The 15,903-nt window shown below is 41.4% G+C and overlaps 1 protein-coding gene across 17 annotated transcripts in view; it reads right to left on the bottom strand.

Annotated features, from left to right (window-relative positions):
- PRRC2C (proline rich coiled-coil 2C) overlaps positions 1 to 15,903 on the bottom strand; it is a 75,562-nt gene that overhangs the window by 26,175 nt on the left and 33,484 nt on the right. For 16 of the 17 annotated variants that reach the window (XM_064454616.1, XM_064454620.1, XM_064454618.1 and 13 more), the window contains exons 13-22: positions 15,223 to 15,392; positions 14,359 to 14,605; positions 13,065 to 13,278; positions 9,930 to 12,293; positions 8,521 to 8,729; positions 7,762 to 7,916; positions 6,989 to 7,319; positions 6,411 to 6,496; positions 5,241 to 5,429; positions 2,345 to 2,596 (exon numbers count right to left, since the gene is read on the bottom strand). In XM_064454616.1, coding sequence (XP_064310686.1) covers positions 2,345 to 2,596; positions 5,241 to 5,429; positions 6,411 to 6,496; positions 6,989 to 7,319; positions 7,762 to 7,916; positions 8,521 to 8,729; positions 9,930 to 12,293; positions 13,065 to 13,278; positions 14,359 to 14,605; positions 15,223 to 15,392 — 4,217 coding nt within the window. The remainder of the gene's footprint in view (positions 1 to 2,344; positions 2,597 to 5,240; positions 5,430 to 6,410; positions 6,497 to 6,988; positions 7,320 to 7,761; positions 7,917 to 8,520; positions 8,730 to 9,929; positions 12,294 to 13,064; positions 13,279 to 14,358; positions 14,606 to 15,222; positions 15,393 to 15,903) is intronic. The other variant, XM_064454630.1, reaches the window with a different exon arrangement.

Raw genomic sequence — 15,903 nt, 5'->3', positions numbered from 1 at the left:
TGGGGGGTGGAGCATCTCCCTTATGAGGGAAGGCTGAGAGGCTTGGGGTTTTTTAGCCTGGAGAAGAGATGACTGAGGGGGGATTTTGTCAATACCTATAACTATCTAAAGGGTGGGTGTCAAGATGATGGGACTAGGCTCTTCTCATTAGTGCCCAATGACAGGACGAGGGGCAATGGGCACAAGTTGGAACACCGGGAGTTCCACCTCAATATGAGAAAAAACTACTTTCCTGTGTGGGTGACAGAGCAGTGGAACAGGCTGCCCAGGGAGGTGGAGTCTCCCTCCCTGGAGACATTCAAAACCCGCCTGGATGTGTTCCTGTGCCCCTTGCTCTAGGTGTGCCTGCTCAAGCAGGGGGGTTGGACAAGATGATCTCCAGAGGTCCCTTCCAACCCCTACCATTCTGTGATTCTGTGAAACAACAACAACAAAAAAACCACTTACTGATGCCCTGGGAAATACTCCTGACAAAGGAATTCAAAGGCAAACCTGGAACTGTTGAGACAGGAATATTTAGGCCTATTAAATGGTTCTATTAGCAACCACTTAACGAGGAAATTATTGGGAATTTTCATATCCAGCACAACTGTAAAGTTTCCTTTCACTCTGGTCTTCCCTCCAGAAGACAGAAGCTTGGCATTTCAATACTGTGGTAGCTTAAAGAATCTTGGTAACTCATGTTTAACTACAGCCAGAAAGGCACAAAATCCGGACTTCCCTGTTGAAAATCTCATACTTCAAAAATACAACTGTAGAGAGGAATTATGCTCATTTTAGTAAAGCTGCTCTATATCGAGTTAGCCTGGAATAATCAACAAATATGTTTCCTAATTCTGTCTGTGGCTTAGACGAAGCATCTCCTCCTCTTACCTTGAGCTCTCATCACAGGAGCTTGAAAGACAGTGAAAAAGCACGACATACAAACAGCCTTCTTATCAAATACTCAAGCAAGCTGGTTTTATGGCTCGCTCTACACTTCTGATTCTGTATACAAGGGCACTTCATCCACTTCTGGTATCAACATAAACCATTCACATCTACTTACTAGATGGAAAGTGCCAGGAAAGATGAGAAATCCCAGCACTGCATTTTCTTACTTATTTGCCATTCCACTCAAAAATCAAGTTTGCAGCTACCATGTCGGACACAAATATCCTCCTTAACACTTGCTCTGTAACAACATTTCACTGAGAGCATCTTCTGCTTGCATGGCACCTTGGCAAAAATTGCCAAAATTGTATCTTCCCCTCCCCCCCCAACTGTGGGTGACAAAGATAAATTGTGAGTGATCTGCAATTCAGATTTTTCAACTATTAATACAGCTTTTGCAGACAATCAGTTTTCCTAAACGGCATCAGAAAATTTCTGCTTAAGAATAGGAAGAGGAATATTGAGACAGCATGTAACAAACTTGAGTCTAAACTCAAACTGCTTTACAAACATACAAGAAGCATTTTGCCTTTACCAAAGCAGGCATGACTATAAACTAGTAACTACTCAAACTGCATGGTTTCTTTACAAGAGATGACAACTATAGTTCTTGCTCAAGACACAACGCTGCCATAGCATGGGCAGTCCCCACACAGGTCCTTAGGCAAAAAGGAGCGCACCTATGCAGATGTTTTTCAGCCAGCTCCATCAATGCACCACAGCTAAGAACTGAGCTGTAGAACAATGAATCCCGACAACAAGTTACCACCTTGCTGTTAAGCAGTTACAGAGAAGTCAGGGGAATTCCACACAGAAAAACTGAGTCCTCAATATCCTGAAGGTGTTCTGCAAGGGATACCTTGACAACACCCAAGCCAACAGAAGCTGACATACAGACCCTTTAGGTAAACTGAACAAGCCTTATCCAATGCTTTAGGATATTCCTAGTTTAGGGGTTTCTTTTTTCACAGAACTGTACTTGATTCACAGCTTCAGGTAATCCATGCACTCAACCAATGAATGTGCACGCTACTTCACTCCAGTTATCTGCTGGAAGTCAAGCACTCTTCTCACACAGATCACATACAACGGAGTTTACAGAAACTGCCTACCCCAGGCTCCAATGCCTCTCTCCAGAACAAGGCTCAGGAGTTTTCACCTTCATAAGGCAGCAAAAAAGTTTAAAACCTCCCGAGCTGATCTCTGTACAGGGGTATGACAAACAGCATGTCTCCATACCAGTTCAGGAGAAGTGTTTAACTCAAGCAGTACTGATATGTTTCCTATCTGCTGCTATTCAGCAGGCTCTGCTGTCCAGGTGACTACCACCAGCAGGCAACCAAGTGTCAATTACATCACTGTAATCGTATTTTACATGTAGTACTCAGTAATTTGTCAATATTTTTCTTACCTTTGTGTTTGTTCCAAACTCTGGAGCAGATACAGATATCATTGTTCCTATTTCCGTGCTCAGTTCACTTGCTGCTTTGGTGTCCTTTGTAGTGACAGGTTCTGGACTTCTGACAGAGGTGGGAGATGGCTTGTCCTGTCCCTCAGGCTCTCCCTGTTGGGCATCCTTCACCTTCCTGTTCTTTAAAGAACGCTCTTTCCCAATAGGACCAGGTTTATACTCTTTGTTTTCTACTGGACTCAAGTCTGGAAGCTAAGTTAGTGTTAACTTGTCAGTTATGTCTTTCCCCCATGTCCTATCCCACAAGAATATTCTAACATGCTTAAAATAATTTTGTTTAAGCCTAACAAAGCTTTCCTGAAAGGTAAGCATTGTCTAACAGATAAATAATTTGAAACTAAGTTAGCAATATGTACATCAAATGCATTAATTTTGAACATTAGGAATCTAAACCATTATTTTCAAGCAATATATGTTTTGCATGAAGTGGTAGAGCTCAATTAGATCTAGTTAAAACATACAGAAGAAAGCCAGCTTCACTTTCCTTTCAAGGAAAGAACAAAAAAGTACAGAAGCCACAAGCCTTCATATACATACAGGTTATTTTAACTTTCAGAGAATCAGGATTTTACAGGGAAACTAGAACAGAAGACTACCTTCATTTGAAGGTATCTTGATGTATGGATGTTGGTAGCATTTTTCCCTAGAAATTGAGTACCAAGGGGATATCCAGGAAAAATAAAAACATCTACATGCAAGTTTGCCTTGTACTGCAGACACCACGGCTGGAATAACTGCTGCAATTCAGTAGTTCCTTTTTGCATAGCTGAATTAGAGCACAATGAAGGGCCTCAGGGAACGTGAATGCTCTGCTGTTTAAATAGCCATATTCTTTCTGGCTGAGACTACTCAGCCTGTTTCACTACAGAGCAGCATGAAAATTCCTTGAAGACAGTCCTTAAAATCTTATTCCTTAAGCTTTGATAGTGGAAAGACAGAAGCTGATGGTATTGTCTCTAAAAATACAAACAAGCTGTTTCAGGAATAGATGACAATACAATGCCTTTGGGCTTTGGGGAGGGTGTAGCTTCCCAAAAGGTACCTGGTATCCTCAGGAGGCCAGCAGAGACTAGCTTTCAGAGGGAAGGAAGAAAACAACGGTAGAAGCAATATGCCTGAGCTCTGCAATGCAGCAATCAAGAACATCAGACCCACTTCACCCCAAATATTTTTTTGCTCTGACAGTTTTACAGAGGCAGAAATTCCTCCAGACACTTCAAGGTGACACTTGGAAATGTAAATTGCTTTGTTTCAAGTATGGTCCTCTTATGTTGCCCACGTTAGTTCAACAATACTAACCTCCAATCCTGAACATCAGTTTGTATTTAGGCTTCATAGCAAACCATACCACCACAGGGGTGGTGGGTGTGTAAGAATTGTTTATTTGCTGAGAGTTTTTGTCATCCAGTAAAAAGGACTACAGCCCTTTCATTCAGAAGAGCACACAAAAATGTTAATCTCCAACGAATTTACTAGTCACACAATTGTCTTTCTACAGGAGTCTTGGTAGCTAGCTATAACCAAGCAGGGAAAAGGAACTTTCTACAGTGTGAAGTAGACTCTCTACATATTTTTTTAACTTTGGAGTTCAGTATCTTTAAGTGGTTTCATGGGGAAGTGTAAGGCATGCTACTAGTACATCTGAGATATGGGTTTTGAATGTGCTGGGTTACTACAATTCACCAGTAGTATTGACTACTGCATACTCCTTTGCTGTATGGGTTTTAAATTTCGCAAAAAAAAATTAACTGTGGTATACCCACTGAGTGCCTCAGACAGAAGTTAAACTGAAATCTGAAAGTGCAGTCACATGTAGAATGAATTAAAAAAACCCAAAACAAAAAAAAACTCACCACAAAACCCCAAACAACCAATGAAACAGCCAGTCTTCTAGAAAGACAAAAGGGCTTTAGTTACATCAGGACCGCTGCCAAATCTCAGACATCAAGAGGGACTGGAACAGCTGGTTCTGTAAGTCACCAGCCAAGTTTATCTGCTATAACCATCTCTTTCTGGCAATAAGAAGCTGGTGCTGAGTGCTAGCACTGCACAGATAGTATGCATTGGAGGTGGAAATAACAGGAAAGTATGTTTCATTAATGTGAAATATCATTAAGTGTAATCTAAGTGACAGGAGGAGAAAGTATCGAGATATGTCCGATTCCCTATCCAGTCTTCCAGATTAGTTGCAAAAAAAAGTTATCCAGACATCTGTGCATTTGAATTTGAGACTTCAAACCAGCGGCTCTAACATTCCTCCCTTTCCTCAAAACAATTCTTTTCCTACAACTTGATGTATTACTCATCTTGGTAATCTGTTTACAAAACTAAGCAGGGCTCTGTGCATCATTTACAGGGGGGGAAGGCATAGTGGCAGGAAGAACTACTGGAAGTGGATATATAGCCAGGGCAGAAACAGAATGCCTGCTTCAAAACAGCTCTCAAAGCCTGAGCAAAGTAAGCTCAAGAGAAAACCAAAACCCCCAAATTAGGAAACAAAACTGAAACACTACCACATCCACAGTCTCCCAACAAAGCTACTGCTACAAAATGCTACAAAGCAAATCCAAAATCCCATCCCTGTTCTAGCCACATCCCTTGCTCCGAACACAGAACCAACAGACAAACTCTGCTGGGCGAGGATGCTGTTTACTTCTTGAACTGAATTTGCCATCTTCTCTTCAAGAACCAACTTTTTGATTGTTTTAGGAAATAAAAGGGGAATGCAATTTTTATAGGTCTAGTCCTAACTGAATGAGTATTCCATTATTTGTAACCTCTTTTTGGCTGAATTTCTTTCAGTTTAAAAGTTTGTACTGAAGATATGACCTTTTACCTTTTGTGCTTTGATGGGTCCAGCCCGAGGCTGTTTCTGTCTTTGCTCTTTCGGTTCTGGTAGCTTGTCAGTGGACTTCTCAGAAAGTACAGGGCCAACTTCATTGTCACTGCCGCTGGAAGCTGGGGCTCCAAACTGAATAGTTTCTATTCCAAGATCGACTCCACCTTCTTGCCCAGGCTTTGTCCCCTAGTTAAAAGGAAAACATTTAACATATTTCAAAAGATTTCTAGATCAGTACAATGCCACTGGTTCAGAAAAGAGCACAAAGTATGTGCAGCTGAAAACCACTAAAAGGGTACTTTTACCTTCTGCCAGCAAAAACTTTATTTGTGACTGCAACAGATTTGCAAGAGTAAACACTATATGAATGTACACTTCCTCCTCCTCAAGTTCCTACCATTTATACAAGCTCAAGAGCAAGAAAAAAAAAGCAGTGAAGAAATATGTAAACAAGATCTAGATGATGAACTGGTACAGAAGCAGGAGAGGGCCAACTGCAATATCAAAATGTCCAGATTCAGGTTCACAATATTCTCCTGTAAGTTCAAAAATTAATGTTCAATTCAAGAACAAGAAATTAAAAACTATTTCCAGATCTCCTCATGCAGTTAGAAGTTATAACTAAGAGAGTTATGTCACATTCTTACATTTTAAAACAATAAAGTCAAGACCAGAAAAAGCCCAAGAAAACAAAACCACAGGACTTTAAATGTAAAATTTAGGGCTATGCAAATTACATGGGATAAGTAGAGCTAATGTAGTTAGAAAGTATCTACTCCTTCTTCTATCTCTGATTTAAGAAGGGACACAACACACATTTAGTTCCTTGGAGACATCCTGTTTCTCTCTGCATTACTGAACAATACACAAGTGTTCACATGCAAACTAGGCAATATTTTTACTTTAAAAAAATGCACTGAATAACTGCTATCAATAGAGTCTGTGAATGGCTGAGATTTTAAGAGAAAAGTTTTTCCATGCTTCAATCACAGAAGTATCAGCCTGTATCCTGTACTTCTGTACTGTATCTCTTGACTTCATGGAATTCTACAGATACTAGTTTAAGCATGTGTATGCCCGAATAAATGGATAATCTGTACCCAATTCCAGAGAGATATAATTTGGGTAAGCTTCACATACAGCTACTCTTCTTCCCCTCATTCTTACCTCTGGAGATGTAGCTGAACCAAAAGATGTCAAAGGCTTGTTCCAAGCACTGACCGAAGGTGGCTGAGGTGGGCTAATGGGTCCCACTGACAATTAAGAAAAGAGAGTTAAACCCCCCTGCCAATGTTGCTAAATGTATTTGACTGAAGTTATCAACTGACTGAGAATTAAATTATAGACAACTTGATTAAATAAGCTTTGGTTAAGAAATTGTAAACCTATTCAGCAGTTAGCAATACGCTACCTATTTAGCTGCTTTCCAGTGGGGCAAGTTATCATGTCTGGAAATACGACCAAGCCCAACAAAACACACAGCACTGAGGGAAGTGCCAGCTGCTCATTGACAGTGAATGAGGAACATGACAGCAATGAAAAAGACTGAGTAGTATCACACTGCAAGAATCTCTTTTCCAAGATATTCACAGGTTAAAACGCTGCACTTGGGAATCCTGCCCTCTACTCCCTGTGCAAAATACATTTGCAGGTCGAAATGAGACATTAACAAAGAGAGCTGGCAATCAGCATTCTCTAACTACAGTGCTTGTCCCTCGCCCCAAATCCAAGAAAAGACCACTTACATTTTTTGGAGATGTCATTTAGAACTGCTGTAGGAGGCACTTTGTTTTCCCATAATTCAGTTCCTAGACCATTGTGAGCCGGGGTGTTCTGCAGAACTTTTCCTGACACTGTGTATTCTGTGCTGGCTGTCCCTCCTGCAGCCTGGTTTTGCGGCTGAACAGAAGCCTGTGGCTGACCTGGAGTCTGCGTTGTACACTGAGGCTGTGCCTGAGCTTGTGCCTGCTGCGCAGCTGCGGCTGCTGCCTGTTGCTGCTGCTTTTTGGCAAATCTGGGTGGGAGCTTGGAATTCTGACCTCGGCCTTTTTCACTCGATCCTTTTTTGGTCCAAACCTGTAAGCAGAAGCCAATTTCATTCTTACAGCTTATAGTCTGTATGGACAACCAGTTGTACATTGTGTAGCAGCAAAAACAAATAACCCTGTCTTAAAGTTTATCTTTCATTAGTATTTAACTACAGGAACAATAAATTCTCATCCATTTTCCTCTTCAAATCAACTGATACACAAACAGTAGTATAGATCTTTATCGCAGTATGAAAAATGGTGGTTTTAGTTTGCCAGTTCCACCTGCCTAATAGTGCCCAGTCAGAAGTACAGAATCCTAAGATGACTAAGTGAAAATTGACTTAATTTACTAATTCTGAACAACTTAATACATCTAGTTATATTCATAACATGAAAATATAACTTCTTTGGAAGGAAGACTCTGCACATTTCACAACATTCCCAGTACCGCAAGGCGCTCTTTCCCACCCTAAATGCTGGTCTTGTACCTGCACAGTTTGTTCTTCCTTCTTCCTGCGCTCTTCATCTTGCAAGCGTTTTTGTTGCTTCTTAGACACCACTTCTGTGAAACCATCATCATTCAAGTTAGACTGGGAGTCTTCAACTACTGTCACTTCAGGGTGATCATCAATGATCACAACACCTACAGAAAAAGGAAAGGTATAGATGCTGCTGTTTTGACAGCTTCAGATGCACTGCACCAAGCCCAAATCTGCTTTAGGGTAGAATCAATTTCCTCATAGATGCAGACAGTGGCTCATATTAAAGGTAAGCTTCTGCTTGCCAAGTGTTTTTTGCTGTGGAGTTTGAAGACAAGGAGTTAATCTTTAAGAAGTGAAAAACTGGAGGTTTCTGTACCAGACTCTCTAGGAAATAAGAACTGAAACATAATAATAAACGGCCTTCCCAAATATTAGCTGTAAGCTTATCAGTGATACCCACTGCCTTTACTTATGAAAGTTAAATTATTAGGATGTGGTGGAAAACAGTCTGAATGACAGAGTTAAGATTAAGTCATAGAACAATACTGTTCTTATCTATACATAAGAACACAACGATATTTGCCACCATTTAGAGGCACACATGTTAATTAGATACGACAAAGGTAGCAACACTTAAGTAGACAATACTTCTGGTGTTTAAAAAAAATCACCTTTCCCCTTTTTTAAGTTTTCAAACATCTAGCTCTATATGCAGCAAAGCTTGCAGGATTACAAATCCTTGGTAGCATATTATTAAATACATACTTGCGTAATTATTAAGATCAAATTGAGACAAGGCATCCACTTTTTCCTTAGGCTTCTTTGGACCAGCCTTAGGTTCTTCTCTCTTTTTGCCACTTGCATCCTTGGTGCTCTTTTGTCCTGCAGCAGTAACACCTCCATCCTCCTGATGTAAGGAAGTGTTGTTGTTGGGATCAACACCAGGCACAGTTGCTGTCTGCTCTTCAAATGGCCTACATTAGAAAAATTTTGACAAAATTAATGACCAGCCACAAAGAACACTCACTAAGGAAAGAACTAACAATCTAATGCAGATCCCATTACAGGGCTACAAGTGTCTACTGTGCAATTTCTTAGTAGGCTCCAGACTTTTACTTTCAGCTCCTCAACGAGCAGAAGCTTAACTGTTTGAGACATATCAAATGCCCTGCTGCCAAAAGGAATTGGGGCGGGGGGGAGGGGAGGAAGGAAAAAAAAGCATAATTAAGGTCTATGGTCTTGGTCTATGTAGTTAGACACAGTTAGACACACAAAACGTCAACATGTATGCAGTTCAGAACTCCAGTAAAGCCTTCCATGGAAAAAGCAAAACAGAAGCTTACAGTATGCAATGTGGGCAAATAAAAACAAGGTACAATATACTTGCTCCACAGGCTCACTTGCCAAAAGCTATCTGAAGCCATAAGAATCAGATTTGCAGCATTGTCACTTTCCTGTGGAACCTGGAATACCCAACTTTTGCTTCAACATCACCTTAACATGACTAGCTGGAGAAATTCTTAATAGCTTTAACTCAGAGTTTAGAGCACTGATCACAATTTCTAGGCCCAGGCAAAATCTGAACTTGGAATATAGAAACCTACAGGCACAAGAGTCCTAGAGTACAGGGCAGGCATTCTGTGAAGAAATATCTTGTCCTGCCTCCCACTTATTAGACCACTGTGCACTGTGGCTACAAACCAGTGGGCAAATAGTAACATTAGATAATTGTCAAGTTTCAATCGATTTCACCATCTACAGAAACAAAACTGTCTCAGTAGCAAGCATTTCTCAACTTGCTTATCTATGTTAGGTGATTGTTCTAAGAATACAAAAAGTCAAATGCAATGCAGCAATCTATGTACTAAACTGCAACACTGCTCACACATTAACATTTCAGCCTGCATCCAAATTTTGAGAAACAGCACTGCAATTTGTATTTAATCAGGCTTTTTTAACACTGTGCATACATATAAGAATACTCTTAGCTCCATGTTCCAAGTGTCAGTATACAAACAGAAAAAGTAGAAAGTATACAGCCACAGGTGCATGTGTTTGTCTTATTCTCTTTTCTACCAGTTATTACAAATCAAAAATAAATTATTATTTTGAACCACAAGAGGACAACAGAAGACTAAGACCGTATGTACTTCGTAACGGAACCTGGTACTCACCCTCTTTTTCCACTTCTGGGTGGAGGACCACTCCGCCTTTCACCCCTAGGCCCCGCGAAGTTCCTCCCTGGTTTAGCTGGCCCACTGTTGCCACGTCGGTTTTGACGGTCTATTCCAGGCCGTTGACTAGAGAAACTTCTCTTGGCTATTTCCCTTTTTGGAGCTCCAGCACTTTCTCCTGTCTTCACAGCTACCTGTGCTGCTACATCTGCTGTTTTCTTCTCATCCCTCTCCCGCCTCTCATTGAAATCACTGCTTTCTGAGGCTGTTTCCCACTCTTCATTTGCCTGGTCTGAAGAATTCTGGTTGGACAAATCTGGCGTCTTACTTCCTGACACATCCAAAGCAGTGCTGGAGGGCTCAGTGACTGCATTGCTAACTGTGGCACTTGTTGATGAGCTGGTTACCGCCTCATTTATCTTTGATGCGGCCTCTCTTTCTTTTAGGCGCCTAAAGCGTGGTGGCTTATCTTGCCTCGGGGGTCGAGCAGGCCTTTGTCTTCGTGGCCTTTCTCTATTTGGATCAAACTTTCTCTCAAATTTTGGAGGTCTTTTATCAACTGGTATAGGACCATAATGTTCATTTCTTCTAGGAGGCTCCCCATCTTCTGCTTTAATGATCTCTGTTTGCCTAGGGTTCCACTGATTGTCTCTGTAGGCTGGTCTCCTTATTGTAGATGGACGTGGAGGACGCCCACCAGGATCCCTGCCACCACGTCTATACATTCCTCCTCTGCCTCGTCTAGAAGGTTCTCCTTTAGGAAGAAATCCTGGTTTGGGTTTGTTTTCATCATCTCTTATATATGTTTTTTCTAGGGATCTATTGTCTACTCTGATGCTGTTTTCAGGTTTGAACGACAGGGGCTTTGGAGGCTTCTTGCCATCAGCTCTCTCTTCTCTTTTTGGGTGCTTGCCTTTAATTAGACTGTCTTTGTCTGAAAGCAGTGTGTCACTTGCACTTTCGTGAATTTCGCTGTCAGAATCCGTCTCTGAGCCATGCTGTCGCCGCCGTTTTGGGATTACTTCAAAGTCAGAACTCTCACTACGAGTTTCACTCTCTTCTCTTTGCCTAACAGGCCCTGAAGGCACATGGTCTGATCTAGGCTTAGGATCTCTGTAGTGTGGATACTCTCTGTTATGGCCTCTACTGCCCCGACCACGTCCTCCATAAGAACCCCTGTAGCTACGACCTCTAGAATAATACTCCCCACGACCTCTGCCTCTGTACCCTTGATCTGGGAACCAGTCTCTATCCCTAGCCTCTTTCCAGTATGTTCTAGGTGGTAAGCCAGGCTCTCTTTTTACTGGTCTGGTTTCTAAGCGTGGTTTCTCTACAGCCTCCTTGCTAACTACCTTCTCAGTCTGCTTTTCTTCCTTCACCGCAGTAACCGTCTGCTGAATGTGTGGCTGCTGCTGTGCCGCTGGTTGAGCGGGTGGCTGCTGCTGTACTGCAGGGGGAAGCTGTGGAGCAGCAGGCTGGGCAGCTGGTAGCTGCTGCTGGACTGGAGGTGTGGGTGGCTGAACAGGAGCTTTAGCTGCAGTCTCGGTTTGACTGCTCTCCTGGCTTGCTGGTGTCGGAGTAGCATCCAGGGTTATCTTCTTAGCCAGAGGAGCACTGCTGGAGACAGATGTCTCTGGCTCAGCCTGAGGCAGAGGCACTTGAGGTGCTTCCTTTTTGTCACTTTTTTCAAACTTGCTAGGTTTATCACTAGCTGTCTTTTCTCCTTCTTTCTCCTTCCTCTGCTCACGCTCTTCTCTCTGTTCACGCTCTTCTTTCATATCTCTAAGCACAGGTTTCTTAATAGGACCTGATCTTCTTACTGGTCTATCACTGCCTTCATCTCTCCTGCCATAACCTGGCCTAGGACCCCATCTTGTTTCAGACTTAGGTTTGAAAGTTTTTTCAGGTTTTGCTCCTTCTGATGCTCTATTATTTATCAAAATTTCCTTTTTTGGCTTAATCTCAAGCCTCTCAATTGTCTCCTTTGTCTCAAGAGGCCTGTTATTTAATTTAGGGATATTTGTTGCTGTCTCATTCCTCTGGTCTTCTGACTTTAGAGAGTGACTTGAACCATGGGATATGCTTCTCTTTAGTGAAGAGTGACTTTCCGCAACAGGCACCAATTCTTCTGGAGAGCTACGTGCAACTTTCTCATTCACCCCTTCAAAGTTAATTGCTGTGTTAGGTGTGTCAGTTTGGAGAGGTTGTACATCTTCCAAAGGCCTGCTTGGGAACTTTTGTACCTCCACCTCTCCCGATTCTCTGAAAAAGTCTGTCTTTGGATGAGAGTCCAACTGGTTATGTTCTACAGGATAAGCAGTCACAGGGACAGCAACTCGTTCCTGCTCCAAGTGTGCCTCAGACCTAAGCAGCAAGCAATTAAGAATGTTAAGGTGGCAGAAAGATTTTTCTCAAATGTTTACCTAAATAATTTTCTATTTCTATGGAGGATTAATATCAGCTCAAGGAAATAACAAGTATTACTTTGCATAGTGGCTGCCAGTTGCAGAGGTCAATTTTACTCTATCCTGATTAGGAGTTCAGTGTCAAATCCACAATTAGCTTTAGGAATCTGTTATAGTTAATGGCTATGCATGCAGTTTTAAATGGAGCCTCCAAGTTAGCAGGCTAATATCAAAAGTACTATGCAGACAGCAATGCAGTGAAAAGAATTTTTGAGTACTTCTAAGATGTAGAGGAAGCCTTCCTGACCATTCATCATACAAAGGTCAAAGTGCCTGTCTTGCTACATACCACTTGTACTTAACACACCACTTTAGAAACTAATACATCAGCCACTTCTCTGGTACTGGGAGAGCAGAACAACACTACAGAGTGTTCTACAAAACTGAAAACTCAAATATTACGGCAATCACCATTCATCAAGTTAGTCTAAGGATCCTAAACAAGGGGTAAATTGTCTTTCCCCCACCCCACTACAGAGCAGGCGTGTCCTTTGTTTTATACAACAGTGCCAAGTACACTGCATCCCCCAACCACAACTTTTAAAGTGTTGTGTGAAGAGCAGCTGTAACTCAGTTTAAACTGTGTTTTGCAATGTAAGTTACACAGCCAAGTGTGTCAGTATGTATGGCTTGGAGAAGTGACATGCAGAAGTATATAACTCAGGCTTACCTCAGATCATCAGGCTCTTCTACCACCTTGGGAGGAGAACTAGATTGCTGAGGTTCTGCATGCGGGTATGGGTCTGACCCCCACATCATGCGGGGCTCTGACAAAGGAACAGTGTGCTCTCTTGCTGAGCGAGCTATATGATCAAATGAATCTGAACTAGTTGCTGATCCCTCTATCTGGTCTCTTCTCATCAGGGGTTTGGGAGGCATAATTCCTGTGACAGATTTAAGTGCAACAATTGAAACCAGTTTAACATTAGCAAAGAAACCTATCTCAAGACAAACAAAGCATATAAGGAGGTATGGAAGAATGCTATTCTCTCCCCCAATCTCCTTTCCTCTGTACCTTCCGCTATCAAAACCAAATGTCTACTCACTGCCAGTTGACCTCAGAATGACTATATCGTATTTACCACTAGTACCCTATGTGCCAAAAAAGAGGAAAAGCTGCCTGCTTCCACTATAATGGGACAAACCAGGTCTGTAGACCTGCAAGCTTGTGGATGAAGTTTCTGATGCAAGATCTGGATGGCAAAAAGCAAGGTGAATGTACACACAGGTGGTGTTTTGTACTCTATTAAGGACTCTGGGCCTTTTTTTTGGATGACATTTTAAAGAAATTCTACATTTTTCACTGTCTTTGCCTACACTGCCAGTTTCTCTGTTCATTCCTTGCACTCATTCAGGATACCCATATTCCTTATCTCATTAGCTGGGTAAGTATCTCCATTACATTACGTGCCAGACTTGTACTATTTATGCACAATAGCTTTCCTAACTGCAAGCCAGATGGCCATTCCACACATCAAAACGGACTTTTTAGTGCCAAGATTCTGAAAACACAAGTTTAGTAAGAATCTAGAGGTGCTAATACACAATATAAAAATAACAATATTTCATTTTCTTAATAAGCTATGTAGTATTAAGTGCTAATGTGTCATGAAACACAAATGGGTAAATACACTTTTTTCAGTTCAACCTAACTCATGTCAGCTTTAGTACCTGTAACAAAGTAGGGCTTATGCTGACGTTCTGAATACATCCTTAACTGTCACTAACATGCCTGCAATACAGAAGAAAGCTGTGATTTTACTTTATAGTCAAATATATACATTGAAATGTGACTATAATTTTTCCAGTATTACTAAAATCTGTTTTGGCTCAAACAATGAAATAATGTAGTTTGCTTTTTAAAAAACCCATCCATTTGCTGTTACTACACAGTGTAATTAGGGAAAGACTTCTATTTCAAACCCAAGAAAGTTCAGCAGTCAAAAAATGCTGCCAGACTTTACCTGGATGAATAGGAGGCATATCCATTGCAGGTCTTCCTGACATCATTCGTGGGTCCATGTAAGACTGCATCATAAGCCACCGTGGATCAAAGCCCATTGAAGCTAAATGCTGAGGATGTGGCTGCATAGGCTGGTAAAGGGGTCTATGCTGGGGAGGCGGGACAGGGCCACTAGAAGGCTGTGAGGGAGCAGATTGTGGAAGAACACCTTGCTGTTGTTGCTGCCACTGCTGCTGTTTCATTTGCTCCTGCATAACAGAAAACAATATTACACAACTTTTGGTTAAGAGGAAGACTTAAGCAGAATTCAAATAACCCTTGGAAACAACAAGTACAGTTAGCTCTAGGACACTAAGCATTCTGAAAATTAATCACAAACATGCATCAGGATGAACTAGGAGAAAAGGGGAAAAGCAGACCTGACAATTTAGAGTAGCTACAGTTTTGCTGGTCTTCAGCTGAGACACAGAACCACCTATACTTTGTGCATGTCATTAACGCAAAGTGCTTTTCAGACCATAGGACCCAAGTCCAAATTACGTTTGTGAGTGTCACACTCTTAAGGAAAAGCTGCAGGAACAATGATCATCAAAGCTGTGGAACCACAGGGCAATGCTCTACTTCAGCAACCGGTACAAAACCAGAGAGTTTTAAAAGCCTCTTGCCTTCTACTTCACTTACATGCTTTGCAGGTGACAAGAAGCTTTTCATGCAGAGAAATTTCTGCCAATACCATAGATGTCATAGAAGCTGCAAACCAACAACTTGAGCATTTTGAAACTTCTATGGTCACTTTCTTATTCAGAATGAGGTGGAAGACAATTCTTTTTATGAACTTCCTTCTTTTAATGAACTGGTTAGTTACCTGCTGCCTCTGAAATCTTGGTGGTAATGATTTCTGGAATTGTTTAGAATAGCCTGATGAAACAGCAGGACGAGGCTGAGATCCTGAATCTGGCTCACTCTCATGAGTCACCTGTGAAATCTCTTTCTCATTCCGACCACTGTCTTGTCGGGTAAAGACTGGCTGATCTTCTGAAAAAAACCCACATGAGCAAGACAAGCGTGAATCTTAAAACTAAGACAATTACACGAGAGTGTCAGATAAAGGACGTTCTAAAATAAAAACAGTCTGCCCTCTCTAACCTCATAGTCTTAGTTTCCAAAATCAATAAAGGCAAAAAAAGTTAAAAGCAACCCCTCAAAACAGAACAATTGTTAATACATCATTCAGTGTCCCTTTTAAACTCAAATACACTGGGTAATCAACCACTGGCACTTAGGTTGTAACTATTATACGATTTAAGAAGTGCTATATCAGTGCTACCATATTACATTTGAATCAACTTTTTTATGAAGCAAGGTCTGGTTTTACAGTCACATTCATTTAAAGGATAACACAACCTTATTAAGCAGAGTCTAACAGTTCTCTTGTGGCATTCAAGTCCTACTACAGAAAATGCACCAAGTTTAAATACGCACTCTTTGTGTCTACTTCTCTAGGCTTGCTAAAAGAAATGAATAGCTGAAGTGATTTACATTGCGT

The sequence above is a fragment of the Phalacrocorax carbo genome, chromosome 6 (assembly GCF_963921805.1).
Source record: "Phalacrocorax carbo chromosome 6, bPhaCar2.1, whole genome shotgun sequence".
Lineage (NCBI taxonomy): Eukaryota > Metazoa > Chordata > Aves > Suliformes > Phalacrocoracidae > Phalacrocorax > Phalacrocorax carbo.
The sequence above is the reverse complement of the archived record's forward strand: the minus strand, read 5'-3'. Positions and strand labels throughout refer to the sequence as shown.